The sequence below is a fragment of the Neoarius graeffei genome, chromosome 22 (assembly GCF_027579695.1).
Source record: "Neoarius graeffei isolate fNeoGra1 chromosome 22, fNeoGra1.pri, whole genome shotgun sequence".
NCBI lineage: Eukaryota > Metazoa > Chordata > Actinopteri > Siluriformes > Ariidae > Neoarius > Neoarius graeffei.
Window position 1 is genome coordinate 39,493,182 of NC_083590.1, and position 20,372 is coordinate 39,513,553.

General features: G+C 39.5%; 1 protein-coding gene across 1 annotated transcript; it reads left to right on the forward strand.

Annotated features, from left to right (window-relative positions):
- Positions 1 to 293: 293 nt before the first annotated feature.
- Positions 294 to 11,821, forward strand: LOC132870311 (transcription factor HIVEP3-like; the record flags this gene model as incomplete). Its single annotated transcript, XM_060903942.1, has 5 exons — positions 294 to 370; positions 2,817 to 2,965; positions 10,589 to 10,764; positions 11,136 to 11,213; positions 11,337 to 11,821. Coding segments are annotated over exons 1-5 (951 nt in total), but the record flags the coding sequence as incomplete, so codon positions are not given.
- Between the last annotated feature and the right edge of the window lie 8,551 nt (positions 11,822 to 20,372).

A 20,372-nucleotide genomic window follows, 5' to 3' on the forward strand; every position in this document is an offset into this window, starting at 1 on the left:
GACACCAGGGATCGCATGGAGGCTGAGGTAAATGTAGAAACTCCTGGATGATCACTATGTATGAGAAGTATGAGAAAATATGCAAAGTAATTATATACACCATATGGCCAAATGATTGTGGACATATGACCTTAATAGTCATATACTGTATGTTTGTTGAACATCCCATTCCAGAGTTAGTTTCCTCTCCACTGTTATAATAACCTCCACTCTTCTAGGAAGGCTTTCCAGCAGATTTTGGAGCATGTCTATGATGATTTGCCTATTCAGCCACAAGACCATTAGTGTGGTCAGGTAGTGATGTCAGATGAGGAGGCCTTGGGCACAGCCAGCATTCCAGTTCATCCCAAAGGTGTTCATTGGGTTTGAGGTCAGGGAACTGTTCAGGCTAATACTATGCTTCCAACTTTGTGGCAACAGTTTGAGGAAGACCCACATATGGGTGAGATGGTCAGGTGTCCGTAAATTTTTGGCCATATATTGTATTATATGACCTTGATGGCTTGTTAAAAAAGAATAATTTAGGAATATAGATCAGTATATATGTTTTAAGTAGAACTAACCACCTTTCCATGTGGATAGAGTGGTACTCTCAATGATGCATTTTTTTTTGTACATTTAATATGTATCCTTCACCTGGAAACATGAATGTACTGTAGTGTAGATGTAAAATAATTTAAGGTACATAATTTGACCCCAAGGACCATTGTTGTACCTATTTTAGTATTTAGAGTAAAGTTTTAAAGTTAGACTCCACACACCTTTCTAGGTAAAATACAGTGTCTTGCAAAAGTATACATCCCCCTTAGTGTTCTTCATGTTTTGTTGCATTACAAGCTGGATTTAAAATGGATTTTTGGGGGGGTTGGCACCACTCGATTTACACAACATGCCTAACATTTTAAAGATGCAATTTTTTTTTTAATTGTGACACAAACAATAATTAAGATGAAAATAAAAACAGAAATCTGGAGTGTGCATAGGTAAAAAAAAAAAAAAGAAACCTTTATTTGTCACATGCACACTTCAAGCACAGTGAAATTCATCCTCTGCATTTAACCCATCTGAAGCAGTGAATACACGCACACACTCAGAGCAGTGGGCAGCCACACCAGAGCGCCTGCTGGGTTCAAACCTGGAACCTTCTTGCTGTGAGGCGACCGTGCTAACCACTACACCACCGTGCCGCCCAAAACACCAATTTATTTACAGCCCCCCCCCCCCAAAAAAAAAAGCCAATACTTTGTTGCAATTACAGCTGCAAGTCTCTTGGAGTATGTCTCTATTAGCTTAGCATATGTAGCCACTGGGATTTTTGCCCATTCCTCAAGGCAAAACTGCTCCAACTCCTAGATTGGTTGCGTTGGTGTACAGCAATCTTCAAGTTATGCCACAGATTGAGGTCTGAGCTTTGACGAGGCCATTCCAAGACATTTAAATGTTTCCCTTTAAACCACTCCAGTGTAGCTTTAGCAGTATGTTTAGGGTCATTGTCCTGCTGGAACGTGAACCTTCATCCCAGTCTCAAACCTCTGGCCGACTCAAACAGGTTTTTGTCCAGAATTGTCCTGTATTTGGTGCCATCCATCTTTCCTTCAATCCTGACCAGCTTTCCTGTCCCTGCAGATGAAAAAACATCCCCACAGAATGATGCTGCTACCACCATGCTTCACTGTAGGAATGGTGTTCTCAAGGTGATGGGAAGTGTTGGGTTTGTGCCACACATGGTGTTTCCCATGATGACCAATAAGTTCAATTTTAGTCTCATCTAACCAGTGAATCTTCTTCCATGTGTCTTGCCACATGCCGTAAGGCAAACTCCAAACATGGTTTCATATTATTTTCTTTAAGCAATTACTTTTTTTCTGGCCACTCCGTGGAGTGTACAGCTTAAAGTGGTCCTATGAGCAGATGCTCCCATCTCCGCTGTGGATCTTTGCGGCTCCTTCAGTGTTATCTTTGGTGTCTTTGTTGCATCTCTGATTAATGCCCTCCTTGCCCAGTCTGTGAGTTTGGGTGGGTGGCCTTCTCTTGTCAGGTTTGTAGTGGTGCCATATTCTTTCCATTTTGCTATAATGGATTTAATGGTGCTCCCTGAGATATTCAAAGTTTGGGATATTTTTTTATAACCCAACCCTGATCTATACTTCTCCACAACTTTGTCTCTGACCTGTTTGGAGGCTCCTTGGTTCTCATGTTGCTTGCTTAGTAGTGTTGCAGAGTCAGGGTCCTTCCAGAACAGGTTGTACAGACATCATGTGACAGATCATGTGACACTTGGATTGCACACAGGTGGATCTTAATCAACTAATTATTTGACTTATGAAGTGAATTGGTTGGACCAGCTCTTATTTAGGGGTTTCATACGAAAGGGGGTGAATACCTATGCACACTCCAGATTTCTGTTTTTTCATCTTCGTTCTTGTTTGTGTCACAATAAAAAAAAAACAATTTTCACCTTTAAAATGGTAGGCATGTTGTGTAAATCAAATGGTGCTAACCTCCCAAATATCCATTTTAATTCCAGCTCGTAATGCAACAAAACCGGACAAACACCAAGGGGATGAATACTTTTGCAAGACACTGTATACTGTAGTTACTAAAGGTACAAAAGGTGTACCTTTGAGGATATGTGTTTCTCAGTGACAAGGAAAGGTAGAGTTTAGTCTGTTTTAGGAGTGACTTACCTGACTCTTTAGAGTCAAACTCACTTATAATACTTTCTGCAAAATGTTGAAAGTGAATTCCCTCATCTCTGTCTCCCTGGGCACCCGGAGCAGGATTGGTGAACTTGCCCGTGTCTCTCTCGAGTATAGGTACATGACATACAGCCCACAGACCCCACAGAGATCCAGAAAGCTGAGCTGAAAAAGACAGAAAAGACACCAAAGGAAGAGAGAGAAGAGGAAGCACAGTCTACCTCCAAATACAATGAGATCCTCCGGGTACAAATCTGTGAAGGAGGGTAAGACACTCTTCCATTTTAAGATAGCTCAAAAATTAATGTTTGTGAATATCTACTATGCCTATTGAGCAAAAAATGTAACATGGTTTCTAGGTCAGTCAGACAAAAATATAAAATGATAATCTAAATATCTTGGAACACAAGTGTAAAAAAATGGATTCGCAATTGTTTTTATTCTTCTGCCACTCGGTGGACTCACAAGCAAGATTGTTTGATTGTTTGTAGGATTTGTATGGGATGCTCATTTTAACCAGCAGATGAAGGCTCTGCAGTCACAGCGGGGACCAATGTCTGAAAGGACTAGACTTGGTGGTGGTGGTGGTGGTGGTAGAGGTCCTCTTGAGTTCTAGTAGTTTTTTTTTTTTAAATTATTATTAATTCAGGAATTCTGATTTGGATATCAGTGGGTCTGAATCACAAAATGTCTTGCTAAAGTCAAGTGTTTCGATATAACATTGCTTGAGCAGTATGCCATTATTTCATACAGCCATTTTCAATAGCCTTATGTCTTTTGTTGGAGTGTTTTTCCCATATTTTACAGTGCCTTTGCTGCATACCATGGTCATGTGTGTCACCAGTATTTCAGTGCACTGTGGTGTGTTGTTCTTGCCCCCTCTGCTGCAGGAGATTGCTTTGCTGTCTGAGCCAACACAGACCTTCTGTTACGTGGCTTGAGCCAGGAAACTACCTAGCCTGGCGTTTACTTCCTCTCTCCTGCAAACCCCACAGAGCCCTGCTGATGCCAAACTGCATAAATGATTTTGGTCATTCAGCTCCGGATGAGGAGAGAGAGGCAGAAGGGCACAGCTGTATTTTTAGATAACACGTTAGATAGTTTTCGGTTTTTTTAGTTTTTAAAGAACTGATACACAGTGTTATATATAAATAACAGTACTGATGGAAGAAGTATCAAAGTAGATGACGAATGATGGTGAATCTACTGACCACACCTGCTGCTGCCTTTATTTAAATAATGTGCAAACATGGTCATTTATGCTCCACCCCATTTTGTTGCTGAAAGCTGTTTCATGATGTGGGTGTTTTTGACTGTGCCCTTGAGGTTTATGAGTTTCACAGACAAATTGTCATGTCTGAGTATGAAAGCAGCCATCTGTGTCTTTCCCTCACAGTGAGTGCTTGCATAAAATATTCTCCACAGTGACTTGATCTCACAATTAATGCAGACGCTGTGAGGTTGACTCATCAATCAGCCAAGCAGCAGTCTGCTCATTGTTTTCTTGAGGTCATAAGAGCTGATAAGATGCTCAAACATTTTTAATGCGCCAATATATTTTTTTTAACCCTAGCTATGTAATAGGCGAGAGGCCGAGGGCTACAGAAATGGAGATTGACGCCACCTAATGTGCCATATGGTGCGGGAAGGACTTTAGATTTTTAGAATATTGTTTTTGCTCATTGTGATAAAGTTTTAGGGCATAGTAGTGCTGTTTTTGACTTAAGCACAACAGCTGATGTACAGGATAAGAAAATGAAGGTACTTGTTTCCAGAATGCACATCTGTGTGCCTTGTAGGAATGTAATGAGATATGAATACATTATTTTGAATGAACAGATATTGGTTTTTAAACACAGAAAACCAGATATGTGTAGGGTACATTTTTGGTCTATTGCAGTGTTGTAATCGAGTCACTAAACCTCGAGTCCAAGACCAGTCTCGAGTCCCAAGTGTTCAAGTCCGAGTCAAGTCCAAGTCATTAAAGAAAATTTTGAGTTGAGTCCGAAAACAAGACTCCAACCACACCATTTGACGGTGGCTGTTGCTGCCTTTATGTGAAACTGTCTCTGCTACTGTGCTGGACTAACTGCCCTGTTTTAGTTAATAGGCTACAGATAAAAAGCTCGTTCATTGCTCAGCAAGCCCCGCCCACTATCAACAGGGCAAATAACATGAGAGAGGGTTAACACTAGCTAGTTCATCAGTCAGCAAGCAAGCCCCGCCCACTATCAACAGAGCAATGAACATAGCGTGTCACTTCCTTCTCTGGGTGGAGTCTTACCAAATGACGATCGAAGTTTGAGGTTGTCCCCGTCGTCTCCTCGATAGTTCTTCTACATATGGAACACACAGCAGTGCATTTTTTCCCACTGCATGAGAAGTCTGTATAAGCAAAGCGGACAATCCTAGAGGCGTTCTCTCCAGGCATTTTAGCACCATTAATATTAGTTTGTTCCTGAACATGACGTATGAACAGGTGAATGTGCATTCTCTTGCACAAAATTAGTATAAAAATTTATGTAGATATAAATATCTTATGCCAAATTCTTATGGCATGTTAGAAAAAATAAAGAAAACATCCGAGTCCTCGTCTCCAATTTACGAGTCCGAATGCTGTTAATGTACGAGTCCGAGTCCAAGTCTGAGTCATCAGTGCTCAAGTCCAAGTCAGGTCACGAGTAGGCACAAGTCAGACTCGAGTACTCCAAGCCTGGTCGATTGTCAGTGGTTTGCTCCAGAAGTCTGACCTAAACACTGTCTTAACTGTAACATAAAACCATGTATCCTCCATAGAGCTGCCACAAGACAGATACAGTAGACATAAAAAGTGTCCACACCCCGTTAAAATGATCGGTTTTTCTGATGTAAAAAAAATGAGACCACAATAAATAATTTCAAAACTTTTCCCACCTTTAATGTGACCTATAACCTGTACGATTCAATTGAAAAACAAACAAATCTGTTAGGGGGAAAAACATAAAAAATAAAAAACATACAATAAGCTGGTTGTATAAGTGTGTACACCCTTAACCTAATACTTTGTTGAAGTACCTTTTGATTTAATTACAGCATTCAGTCTTTTTGGGTTCACACCTGCCATCAATTAAAATGACTCTGATTAACCCCAAATAAAGTTCAGACATTTACTCAGTTGCATCCTCCAGCAAAAGCCAGAGTTCACAGAGAGTTTACAAAGTGTCAAAGGGATCTCATTGTTGAAAGGGATCAGTCAGGAGAAGGGTGCAAAAACATTTCCATGGCATTAGATATACCATGGATCACAGTGAAGACAGTCATCAAGAAGTGGAGAAAATATGGGACAACAGTGACATTACCGAGAACTGGACATCCCTCCAAAATTGATGAAAAGACAAGACGAAAACTGGTCAGGAAGGCTGCCAAGAGGCCTACAGCAACACTGAAGGGGCTGCAGGAATTTCTGGCAAATACTGGTTGTGTACTACATGTGACAACAATCTCCCATATTCTCCATATGTCTGGACTATGAGGTAGGGTCAAAAAAAAAACATCCAGGCCTGGCTAAATTTTGCAAAAAAAAAAACATCAGCTCTCCCAAAAGCATGTGGGAAAATGTGTTATGGTCTGATGAAACCAAGGTTGAACTTTTTGGTCACAATTCCAAAAGGTATGTCTGGTGCAAAAACAACACTGCGCATCACCAAAAGAACACCACACCCACGGTGAAGCATGGTGGCGGCAGCATCATGTTTTGGGGTTGTTTTTCTTCAGCTGGAACAGGGGCTTTACTCAAGGTGGAGGGAATTATGAACAGTTCTAAATACCAGTCAATTTTGCCCCAAATCCTTCAGGTGTCTGCTAGAAAGCTGAAGATGAAGAGGAATTTCATCTTTCAGCATGACAATGACCCCAAAAAAGTTTTGGAATGGCCCAGCCAGAGCCCAGACCTAAATCCAACTGAAAATCTGTGGGGTGACCTGAAGAGGGCTGTGCACAAGACACGCCTTCGCAATCTGACAGATTTGGAGCGCTTTTGCAAGGAAGAGTGGGCAAATATCGCCAAATCAAGATGTGGCAGGCTGATAGACTCCGACCCAAAAAGACTGAATGCTGTAATTAAATCAAAAGGTGCTTCAACAAAGCATTAGTTTATGGGTGTGCACATTTATGCAACCAGCTTAGTGTACATTTTTTATGTTTTGTTTTTCATTTGAATTGTACAGGTTATAGGTCACATTAAAGGTAGGAAAAGTTTTGAAGTCTCATTTTTTTACATTAGAAAAACCTATCATTTTAACGGGGTGTGTACACTTTTTATATCCATTGTATACTGTATATGCTTTTTGTCGTTCTTCTCTTCCCATCCTCTCTTAATGATAATCTTGGAAAACCATAGAAGCACTGTAATGAGCAGTGCTTAAAGGCCCCGTTTAGTTGAGCAGCACTACTGTGTCCCAGCTACGTAGTAGACTCTGAGTGTCCAGTGAAATTTTCTGATCTTTCTGTAATGTAACAAACCCATAAACTGAAATAAATCTGATAAAATGTTATTAGGTGGCTATGGCTGTCAAATGTACACAACATTTTCCCGATTTTGGAAAGATTTTGTAGTTTTGAAAGACATTGTTTTTGTTTGTTTGTTTGTTTGTTTGTTTGTTTGTTTGTTTGTTTGTTTGTTTGTTTGTTTTAATGAAAAATTACTAGTTTGGGGTGGGGTTTATTTCATGCTGGACTGTTTTTTTCTTAGTATTTCCGATTCTGATCCGTTCAAATCCGAGTACAGATACACATACAGTTATTTGGGGCACTAAAGAGATACAGATATGGACAATGACATTGCATTACCATCTTAATGCCTTAGGTTCAGCAGAGAATTACATTAATCAGATGCGTGTTTTTTTTCCGCCCACATGAATGTTTTAGCCCCTTGGAATATTGAAACTGAAACTGTAGCTCATTTGTATACCAATGATTTGCCTAGTCTTTTCAGCTTTACTACATGGTAAACATCGATGTGCTTTTCAGGGCTTAAACCACTAAGTAAATAGCAGAATGACATAAAGCTAAAAGTTTTTTTTCATTTGCACACTGTTATCATTGTTACTAATAAGAAAGGTGGTGTAGTGGTCTTGTCCAGCAATTGGTAATATTTTCAGAGCAGCTGGTTTGAGGCAGGGTTTCCCTCCCTCTTAGCTGTTTGTGTTGGCATACATACACTATGTAGACTCTGGGCAACAGTCCTGGCACCCCATGTTTAAGCTGGGAGGTGTGGGTGGTGAAAAGCTTGGAATGAGGGGGGCCTGGATTCTTGACATTATAAATGGTTCTCTGTTTGAGGTAAAGTGGAGGCCCCATTTTGGGACTCATTGAACACACCCACGGGTGGACACCCAGTCAGAGTTTGTGTCCATGTGTCTGCATGTCTGTGTGTACGCATTTACAAGGAAGGTCTTGATCAAATATACTGGTTTCCTTTTTTAAAAGCAGATTTTAAAAGCAGTCTGTGCAGGTGCTATAGATCTGGAGTCAGATCTACCTCCAAACTGTATACTACACTGGTAGTGTTTTTCACAATGTTATATTCCATTTTGTGAGGCCTTACTCACTAAAATCTATTATTATACATACGGGACACTTTTTCCATGGAATAAAAATGTATTCGATTACCTTCTAGTGGGTTTATTGATAACATGCAATATTGTTATCATATCTCTTATCCTCCATGTATTACACCACTCTCCCCAATGGAGAATGAGCGTGCAATATTGTTACAATATTGTATGTTGTTAAGACAACACAACGTCACACGTTGGAGCTCATGCGAAGATCCAATGGCAAAACTTTACTGCTGCCCATGCGCATAATCATTTCTTTGTTGGCCGGGAGAGAGAGAAGACGAGGTGAATCCAGTACTACTGCGAGGATTAAGCATTAAATAAATAAACTGAAAACTGAAACTAAAGATGCGCTGAACACCCGAATGGCTACCAAAACTTCATTATATATTCTTCACTTATATTTACAAGAGAAAAACATACCAACGGACATCGAAAAACTGGAGAAGAGACATGTCGGAGACGTAAAACTTCCACGCTAGTGAGCAACTGTGACAATTTGTAAATAAACATGGCTGGCAGGTTTGCGTCATTAAAAACAGAAGATTTTGACAGAATTTTGGCTGCCAGGTCACGCTGTTGTGTGTACGAGTTGTTGATGTTGATTTTAAAAGTAACTAAGTAAATTACACAGGGAAAATAATAATAATAATAATAATAATAATAATAATAATAATAATAATCAGCTTGACTGCGCTAGCATTGGCCTTCGCTAACACTATACTGGCTGGAAGGTAACTGGACTGCCACGCTAACAGCACCGAGTCACGGGTAAGCTAGTGTTGGCTTTTGAGAATGCTGATATGAAGAGAGTGTATAATAATAATAATAATAATAATAATAATATTGGCTGGCTTTTTTTCATGGTCTATCAGATATATTCCATTCAGCTACTTGTCTTTGACTCGTTCATGCTAACTGAATGGAATATATCTGATAGACCACGAAAAAATGCCAGGCAATATTATTTAAATGTTTTATAAAGTTCAATACTGTAAAACAAAATGACATTATGAGAGCTGCTTCTTGAAGAACCTTTCACACAGACCCACAGTGATATCCACAGTGCCATTCAGTTTTCCAATTATCGACATAAATGGATGACAGTGAAAGGAAAAAAACACCATACACTGTATATTTAAAAAAAAAAAAAAAAAATATATATATATATATATATATATATATATATATATATATATATATATATATATATATATATATATATGTGTGTGTGTGTGTGTGTGTGTGTGTGTGTGTGTGTGTGTATGTATATGTTCCTCCCCATGACCATCTGATAAGTCTGTTAAGTTTCACTAAAATATTTCTAATAAATAATAATCCCCATATCAAGGTTTGGTTATCATGCGTCCCAATTCACTTTATTCACAGGTGCATACCACAGAAAAAATTTTATTATCTAAAAGTTTAAGTGATACCAAATACTGTACAGCTATCAATACAAAACAAGTTTCTGACGTCCTGTATATTAGTGAAGAATGGTTTTCTTGTTATCTTGTTTAAAATATACTATATAACTTGATTAATTTGTTTCTATAACTGGGCTAGACCTTATTTCTTGTCCAGTGTTTTAAATGAGAACTGAAGTCATTTTTAAACTTGCTTTATTTCTTAATTAACGTGTTATTCAATTACGTTTTCGGTTTTAGTAACCTTATATCGCGACTCGTATTGGCAACTAATTGCAATTAAATATGACACTTATCGGCCTATTCGGTTTTTAGCCGTGTTGAATTTAGTTCGTTTGGTCCATGGCAGGCGTCGCTTATCCGCGCGATCTTCACGAGACTTGTGCAAGACTTCGAAACGTGAAGTGTCAGCCAGGTGTCAGTGCCGCCATTTTGAAAAATGTTTTCCAGATGAAATATTGCACAAAAATGAGTTTAAATGACGATTACTGCCGACTTTTTTCAAACTTTCCTGATTGCTATCAAAACAAACAAAACTTCTGGCTTGATTACATCAGCATTCAAAAGAGGGCGCGCGCGTCTTTTGACAACGTTGGCAGATGTTGGTCGCTTTGATTTCCGCTGTATGTTTTACTTCCGTCCTTCGATGTCTTGCACAGGTCTCAACAAATCTCGTTTACGGCCATTGCTTTGACATATGGACTGATATATTACAGAGCGTATTTCAAACACTCATAACTTGCTATAGCAGTGACAAAATGGCGATCAAAAATGCACTCCTATATTTAATAAAATGAGATAAATAGAATTTTGATAAAAAATTTGCCTTCAGTTCCCCTTTAAATGGCTGAAATTGTTCTTTTAGCTACAGGTCGAGTGAGGAGTACGTGTATGTGCGGGGACGTGGGAGAGGTCGTTATGTGTGTGAGGAGTGTGGGATCCGCTGTAAAAAGCCCAGCATGCTGCGGAAACACATCAGACTACACACTGATGCTCGGCCCTACGTCTGCCAGCATTGCAACTTTGCTTTCAAAACCAAAGGCAAGCTGTTGAAGTCCATACCATTACATTATTACATCGATTGCATCTCTTCTGCCATGCTGCACTGCATGTATTATTAGTCGTATTATTAGGTGTGCCTGGGGCAGTAATTTGGTTGCTAATACTTCTATACTTCTCCTCTTATGCAGTGTAGCCAAGCACTTGGAGAACGAGAAAGGCTAAACTTGCACAAAATGTATTGGATAAACTTACATGTGTATATACAGTATTTAGAAACTCTAAATTTAATTAAATAAATATCTTATTAAAATATCAAATCTAATGCAAAACACTGGATCACAGTAGACCCTCACACTAGATGTTCTTCCCTGCAATACTAACCCTCTGTATTTTTCCCGTGTACTCTATAGGGAATCTAACCAAACATATGAAGTCAAAGGCTCATGGGAAGCGTTGTCCTGAGGGGACCACTCCTGGACCTGTGCTGAGCGAGCCAGACACAGAAGAAGGAGGTGCTTGCAAAACCAATATCTTTCGCAAGATCATAACAAAATGTACAAAACCAATAAGAGAAAGAACAAAAGGAAATTCTGCTGCATTTATTCCTGTAGGTGGCGCTGAGGAAAGTTTCACTGCACCAGAGGTCAGTGCTGAGGAGCACCAATTCTCCGATGCTGAGGACACGGATGAGGAAGAGGACGACAACGAGGAAGCTGACGAGGAGACATCGCAATCCTCGGCCTCATCTGTGAGGATATCTGTCTGTAGTGGCAGTCAATCAGCAGCTAATCCTGCAGCCTTGGTGAAGAAAAATGAGTCCAGACAGCAGAGTCCAAACACATCTTCATATGTAGAGACCACCACTAAAGCGATGTCTCCTTCCTCCATCTGCAGTCTTTCTCCTGGGATTCATTTATCCCCTGGTCGCCCATGCTCCCCAAGACGGGACGTGTCCCCTTTACGTTGTCTCTCTCCCCGGCTTAGCCTCTCTCCATCTCCCTGCCAGTCCTCTCTTTCTCCGTCCACCCGACCTGTCTCACCTTTCTCGCTAAGACACCTTTCCCCAGTTCGAGCCATTTCTCCCATATGTCCCATGTCTCCAAGCAGTCCACAAAGCTCCAGTTTCGGGGCTTGTGTGACCGTTCAGCAGAGGCTTTGCGGACATGGAGATTTAACAAAGTCTTCTACCAATACAGTCAATTCCAAGGGCAAACTGGTGAGTTTAATTTCTGCTTGCTTATATTGGCTTCTTGCCATTTCTACTATTTTAACCAGGACAGCATGTAACATTCATCCAGGGAGCACAGTTGGACTTTAACAGTCATGTTGAGTTCACTAATTAGCAATGGATGTTCCTGTGAAACATATTATAATAAAATTAATTCTCAATGCACATACAACCTGATAATACTAAGATCACAATTTTCTAATGTTTATAGCTTGTTACTCTCAGGTTAAAACGAAGAAAACGCACAAACAGGTGGCAAACTAAAGGATCAGTGGTGCTTCCGTTATGGTCTGTAAGCCACTTTGCTATCATGGGTTGAGTCATTCCCTTCGAGAGAAGACTCACTGCAAATCAGTACTTATTCTGAGTGATCCAATTATGAAACATTTCTCTCCTGATGGGAGTGGTCTGTTACAGGATGATACGCCCCCAACCACTGGGAATTGATTAATGAGTAGATGAAAATGAAAATTATGCACAGTATGGCAAATGCTATGGCCTTCAGTCATCAGACCTCAACCTCATAACCTTAACCCCTGACAACGTCATCGCTTGTTTACTGGAATGCATTATGGGCGATACCCGGGGTCAGCGCCGCTATATTGTTTACTTTTGCCTTTGTTAAACACTGCATTGTTGTATCTAACTGGCTTTAACCATGCTGTCTAAAGTGAATTGCTGTGTGCCTTACTATGTCTCCACAACAAAGAGAACACCTAATTTGAGCTTTTATCAGCTGCCAGTCGAGAAGAAGAGAAGAAAGAAATGGATAAGTTTAATCCGCAATGAAAACCTTCAAACCGAATCGAAATGGACAAGTGTTTGTAGCTTACATTTCTCTGGTGGGAAAAATACGTACTTAAACTGTGACCCAGCAATATTTCCATGGTCTGCGGAACAGCCTTCGGTTATAGATGATTATAACAATCGACATTGTTCATCTGAAACTAACGATATTCCAGAGCCTGCAAAGCATTCTTCGGCCTTTGCCTCTTGACGTACCGAAGCACTCGGCAGCCGAATGAGCCTGTCTGACCGATAAAACTCCCAAACCACCAAGAGTTCTCTTTGGGATATGGATAATGTTCAGTGTCCCTCACTAGCAGCATTTATTGAAGTAAATGCATTTATACTGAACAGGACACGGCAGATCAGCGGGTTTCCAAAGATTTTTTTTTTGTCATGTTTCCTGATATCAAGTTTTATTTCACTAATCACTCCTTTATAAATGTTTTGATAAGACATTCTGAGATTTGATGTTGTTGTACAGTGTGGTCGACTCGGTCAATCTCTAGGTTATACGAATTCTTGTCACTTAGGTCTGACCTTCTCACCAAGCTTGATTTGGCTTCAGATTTTCCTGCTGTAAACCCTCGACATGTTATCCACCTCTTTAAATCACCAATTTCATTGTCTTACCTGACAGAGCACGGCAAAATCGCTTCTCTCACATCGCTCTCACGTGAAATTAATCTAATATCTGCTATATTGCACAACTACCGACCCCAGCTATCCCCCATAATGCATTGCAGTAAACAAGTGATGACATAGTTATGCTTGGGGGCTATTGAGAGATTTGGGACTGATTTGTTTCACAGAACTCACCAGCAGCAGCAACTGAGGGAATTCCATGGCATAGAATCTATGCCAAGGCTCACTGAAGCACTTCTAGTCGCTTGTCATTGCTGAACACCTTGCTAAGACACTTTTATTTTTTTTAATTAATTGTCATCTGTCATATTTGCCATTATCTCTGGCAACTTTGTGGGATGAGGTTATGTTTTCGCCTCTGCTTGTTTTTTGTTTGTTTGTCTGTCAGTTCCCAACATAACTCAAAAAGTAGTGAATGGATTTTGATGAAATTTTGAGGAAAGGTGAGCCATGGGCCACGGAACAATTGATTAGATTTTGATGCAGCTCCAGATATGTATGCGGATCCAGGATTTTTTTTTTTTTGACTTTTCCCAAAGCCACTCAAAAAGTAATGAACAGATTTTGACGAAATTTTGTACTGTGCACTGTATATGGCTGTGATGCCAATAAAGATCTACTTGTCTCAATCTGTGCTGAGTTTCCCAAAAGCATCGTAGCATAAAGATCATCATTAAATGGTAGAGCGAGCAGCACAATGAACGTTCTCTCACTTAGTTAAGATGCTCTTAGTGTTAAGAGGCTTTTGGGAAACCCACCACTGTCTGTAATACCTGTAATAGAAATAAAATCTTTTTGTTTTCAATATATTTTGGCATGCATCTTGATATTTTTTCAATAATCATATTGTTGTTGTTTTTTCAACTTGTAGTCATTAAAATGGGTAAATTTGATCCAAACAGCTTATCTTACTTTGCTCAGGATTTGTTTTAACCAGCAAGAATATATGGATAAAGAGATGTCCATGTTTCCTTCTTTTCCCAAGTTTATTTTACTCCGCATATAGTATGGCTGTTTTTATTTGTGTACACAGCAATTTCTGGGCTATGTAGCCAAATCTATCCAAACCAAATGTTCCAAAACAAATATACTGATACCAAAAGTACACATCCGGCTATTTTGGACTTGTGCCTTTATTAAGAAAGCAGGCCATTGCTCTTTACATATAATTAATGCCAAACCCAGACAGAGTATACACCTGCATGTTTAGCCTCTGTTAGTATGAGAAAGTAGCGGGTTTGGATTCGGGCTGTACTTGTATTTCTAAGATTAAATTCATGACATGAATTAATGTATCTTTCTGGTTATAAATAATGTTCCCCTTACCTGAAATAAAAATGACAGCTGTTTTTAGTTCTATCGAAATAGCAGTGGTGAAGCAATACCAGCATGATATAGCGATTTGACTCACAAATGTCCCTCTGTTTTCCTTCCAGGAGAAGATGAGTAGAACTCGTAGAAGAGAGCATCAGGCCGAGCTGCTCTTCCTCAGGCATGGGCAGGTCAAGGAAGGCCAACGAGTGCTCAGTCACCTGCCTCTGCATTCCCAACCTCAGACTCCAAGCTCCAGCCTCATGGTCCCCATAGGAGGGATCCATATGGTTCAGATTCCTACAATCAGTGCTGGTCTGCATGTGCACCAATCAAAACCAAACCCCAGCATGACCCAGACGACCTCAGCTGAGCTAGCCAAGGAGGAAAAAACAAGTTCCTCAAACGACTTAATACAATACGGTTCTGTCCTAGTAGGACAAAACCAGGAAACCGAAGAATCTGATGATAAAAAAAGTGATGCTCCAAGTGCACCCTTGACAACCTGGAAGTGTATATCTCAAAGAAAACAGAGAAAGCATTTGGAAAGAAAGCCCACACACATCCACAAAAGTGCTACAATCAAGCATATGACGCAGACGTCTACAGATAGTGACGTGACACCCAAGAGCACTTGGAAGGAAAAGGCTTCTAGAGTATCAGAGAGAACTCTTTCACAGAAAAGACTCTAGGTTCGGTGTCCAGGCCAGACCAAACACAACCAAGATGAACACAATTGATGAAAATCTGCAAAATGATACATAGGAAAAGCTGAGCATATAGAAAACAAGATTCAGTGTAATTGTGTAGATATGTAGATGCAACATATATCTGTATGTATATTGTTCTCTATCTGTATTCTAGACTCATTTCTATCTATAATTTATATACACTGTAAAATAAATGTATGGTTTATATTGATTTATATATGACCTTGTATGGCTTTGGAGTTTGTATTTTATGTGTTTGTATCATTTCTATATGCAATTTCTCACTAGAATATGAAATTCAGCTCAATGGTTGTGTCCATCCAACATTTTTGATATACATTGTAAGCACGGTAGACTCCATACACATGGTAAGTCGCGAAAAAAAAAATTAACTTGTCAGTACACTTTTAAAAATTTTTTTTTAATTTATGTAATTAGTAGTGTTGCTGGATTACATATGAGAAGAGGTCTGTATAGTATTTTCTTATTGTGCTGTATTTGGATATGGAAAGTTCTTTCCCGTGTATTCTGGTAATCAATCAATGGCAGAAAAGCTTTTAGTAACATGAAATGAGGTAATAAGATTATATGCATACTTTATAAATATTTAAAGCTTATAGCATGAATTTATTGTCAGCTGTGTTTTCTTAATTTTTTCCTATTTGATTAGAGTAAAATATGCAGATAATGTATCCTCTGACATGTTTACCTAGTTCTCATTGTCAGCAGAGCTATGATTGTATTTAAGCAGAGATTACTTTAACTTTTAACTTTAACTGGGCTACTTCTTTCTTCTTTTCTTTTTCTTTTTTTGGGCTGATGGTGTGAACTTTATAGCACCACTGAGTGCCTCTATGAAGAACTGTACAAAATACCTGCAGTTTAAAGTAGCTCATGTTACATACAGTATACACACACCAGACTGACAGCTAGCTATTTTTTTTAAATCAACAGCCTCTTGAGAATTGTTTCTAGTACACATGGTTTGGCAAAAAAAAAAAAAAAATCACTTGTGGTTGTTTAAATCACAAGAAACAGTATCTGTCTAGACTGATGACTTCTTTTCAATTTAACGCCTCATCATGTAGCTAGCCTGGATAAAATATTGGGTGCCTATAAACAGCAGCATTACAGGCAAAATTGGTAAGCAATAAAACCATTTCAAAAATATGTATTAAATTGGGTACTGTCTGAAATGTTGAATATTACATTATTACTCAAAATGAAATTAAAAAATATGAGCGACAATAAAAATTTGGGTGTTTTTCCTTATTTGTCCTCCAGAGGTCAGCATTGAGCCATGTAGCTAGTAGCTCAGAGTTCTCTCTCTGTATATATATGTGTTTTATATATATATATATATATATATATATATATATATATATATATATATATATATATATATATATATAAAGATGCTTTAACATATTTTTCCTTGCTGTACATCTTGTGCAAAAGTCTTAGGCACATGTGAATAAATACTGTAGACCAAAAATGGCTTAAAATAATGAAATGAAATGTTTCAACATTAAAAAAATACTATAAACAGTAATCAGTAAGCCATAATAAATGAAACAAAGTCAGTATCTGGTGTGAGATGGCTCTTTGCTTTAAAAAAAAAAAATAGTAGTCTCAGGTACAATGAGTGCAGTTTTATGCGGAAATGAGCTGTAGGTTTTACTGAGCATCTTACAGAACCAGCCACAGTTCTTCTGGACACTTTGACTTTCACACTCACTTCTTCATTTTGCACCAAAACCCAGCAGCCTTCATTATGTTTCCTTTTTAATCTGAAACTTGATGTCTTATGGAATATGCTGCTCAGATACAAACATTTTTTTTGTAACATTTAATTTTGTGCTGGAAAATGAACGAATGTTTGACTCTAAAATGTTTTTGTACTGACTCGATAATGTAGAAGCCATAAAATAGAAATCTATAACAAAATTTGTATGAAAAAAATAGGGTGCCTAAGACTTTTGCACAGTACTGTATCTCATCTCATCTCATCATCTCTAGCTGCTTTATCCTTCTACAGGGTCGCAGGCAAGCTGGAGCCTATCCCAGCTGACTACGGGCGAAAGGCGGGGTACACCCTGGACAAGTCACCAGGTCATCACAGGGCTGACACATAGACACAGACAACCATTCACATTCACACCTACAGTCAATTTAGAGCCACCAGTTAACCTAACCTGCATGTCTTTGGACTGTGGGGGAAATCGGAGCACCCGAAGGAAACCCACGCGGACACGGGGAGAACATGCAAACTCCACACAGAAAGGCCCTCGCCGGCCACGGGGCTCGAACCCAGAACCTTCTTGCTGTGAGGCGATAGCGCTAACCACTACACCACCGTGCCGCCCAGTACTGTATATCGTCTCTCTTTTTTTCCTTCTTCTTCTGATGATGATGATAAAAATGCATAATGATAAAAAGGAAACTCCAAATGCACCCTGGACAAATCTGTAAATGTACATCTGAACCCCCCCCCCCCCACACACACACACCCCTTTCCCCCATTTCACTCACAAAATTGCCACAATCTACAGATACTAAATCAACACCCAAGAGCCACCGAAAGGAAAAGGCTTCAAAAAGATCAGAAAGTGTCTAAGTCTGCAAAAGAGCAAAGATCTCCAAAATGATACACACATAAGAGATGCAACATACACACACAGGATACTTTATTAGGAATACCATATCACATAGGACCCCCTTTGCTCTAGGAACAGCCCCAAGTCTTTATATCATGGATACCACAAAGTGTTGGAAACATTCGTTTGAGATTCTGGTCCATGTTGATATGACTGTATCACATAAATGTTGCAGATTTATCAGCTTCACAGTGATGCTGCGAATCTCCTGCTTTACAGTATCCCCAAGCTGCATGACTGGATTCAGATCTGCTGGCTAGGGAGGCCAGGGAATTACACTGAGATGAGTTTGAGATGTTTGAGATGACTTTGTGACATGGTACATTATCATTCTGGAAGTAGTCATTATACAATGGGAAAATTGTGGCCATAAAAAGATGATCATGCTCAGCATCAATATTCAACTAGAATGTGACATGCAAATGGTGGATGATTGGTATAAAAGGGCAGAGTGTGTGTCAAAAAAAAAAATCCTCACACTATTACACCGCCACCACTAGCGGCCTGGATTCTTGACACAAGGTAGGTCAGGTCACGGATTCCCGATTCTTGGCTGACAGGAGTGTGATACTTGCTGTTGTAGCTCATCCTCTTCAAGGGTTAACATACTGTGCTTTCAGAGAAGCGTTTCAGCTCAACACAGTTGTAAAGAGTGGTTATTTGAATGGCAGCTTGGAACACTAGCTAATATTCTCTGACTGCTTTCAAAAGGGCCCACAGAAATACAGCTCATGGATTATTTTTGTTTTTCTCACCGTTCTGGATAAACTTGAAAGATTGTTATGTATTAACCCCCTCCTAAAATAAGCCAGACTATCATTCATCCATCCATCCATTATCCATAACCACTTATCCTGTGCAGGGTCACAGACAAGCTGGAGCCTATCCCAGCTGACTATGGGTGAGAGGTGGGGTACACCCTGGACAAGTCACCAGATCATCACAGGGTTGAGACACAACCATTCACATTCACACCTATGGTCAATTAGCCTAACCTGCATGTCTTTGGACTGTGGGGGAAACCAGAGCACCAGGAGGAAACCCACACAGACACAGGGAGAATATGCAAACTCCACACAGAAAGGCCCCTGTCAGCCACTGGGCTTGAACCCAGAACCTTCTTGCTGTGAAGTGACAGTGCTAACCACTACACCACCATGCTGCCCCGAGAAGATCAGCACTTTCTGAAATACTCAAAACATACTATCTGGCACTAAAAACCATGCCACAAAGTCACTAAGATCCCCCCCCCCCATTCTGACTTTGAAAGCTGTTGACCTGGATCTGCATGCTTTAATGATTTACACTGCTGTCACTTGATTGGCTGATAATTACATGAATGAGAAGTGGTGCAGGAGTTTTTTATTAAAGTGGTTAGTAAGTGCATATAGCTCTCTCTCTCTCTCTCTCTCTCTCTCACTGTGTGTGTGTGTGTGTGTGTATATATATATATATATATATATATATATATATATATATATATATATATATATATATATAATATATGGTGGTGTGGTGGTTAGCACTGTCGCCTCACAGCAAGAAGGTCTGGGTTCAAGCCCCGTGGCCAGTGAGGGCCTTTCTGTGTGGTGTTTGCATGTTCTCCCCGTGTCCGCGTGGGTTTCCTCCGGGTGCTCCGGTTTCCCCCACAGTCCAAAGACATGCAGGTTAGGTTAACTGGTGACTCTAAATTGACCGTAGGTGTGAATGGTTGTCTGTGTCTATGTGCCAGCCTTGTGATGACCTGGCGACTTGTCCAGGGTGTACCCCGCCTTTCGCCCATAGTCAGCTGGGATAGGCTCCAGCTTGCCTGCGACCCTGTAGGACAGGATAAAGCGGCTAGAGATAATGAGATGAGATTATATATATACAGTATATATATATATATATATATATATATATATATATATATATATATATATATATATATATATACAGTGGTGCTTGAAAGTTTGTGAACCCTTTAGAATTGTCTATATTTCTGCATAAATATGACCTAAAGCATCATCAGATTTTCATCCAAGTCCTAAAAGTAGATAAAGAGAACCCAGTTAAACAAATGAGACAAAAGTATTATACTTGGTCATTTTTTTATTGAGTAAAAATGATCCAATATTACATATCTGTGAGTGGCAAAAGTATGTGAACCTCTAGGATTAGCAGTTAATTTGAAGGTGAAATTAGAGTCAGGTGTTTTCAATCAATGGGAGGACAATCAGGTGTGAGTGGGCACCCTGTTTTATTTTAAGAACAGGGATCTATCAAAGTCGGATTTTCACAACACATGTTTGTGGAAGTGTATCATGGCAT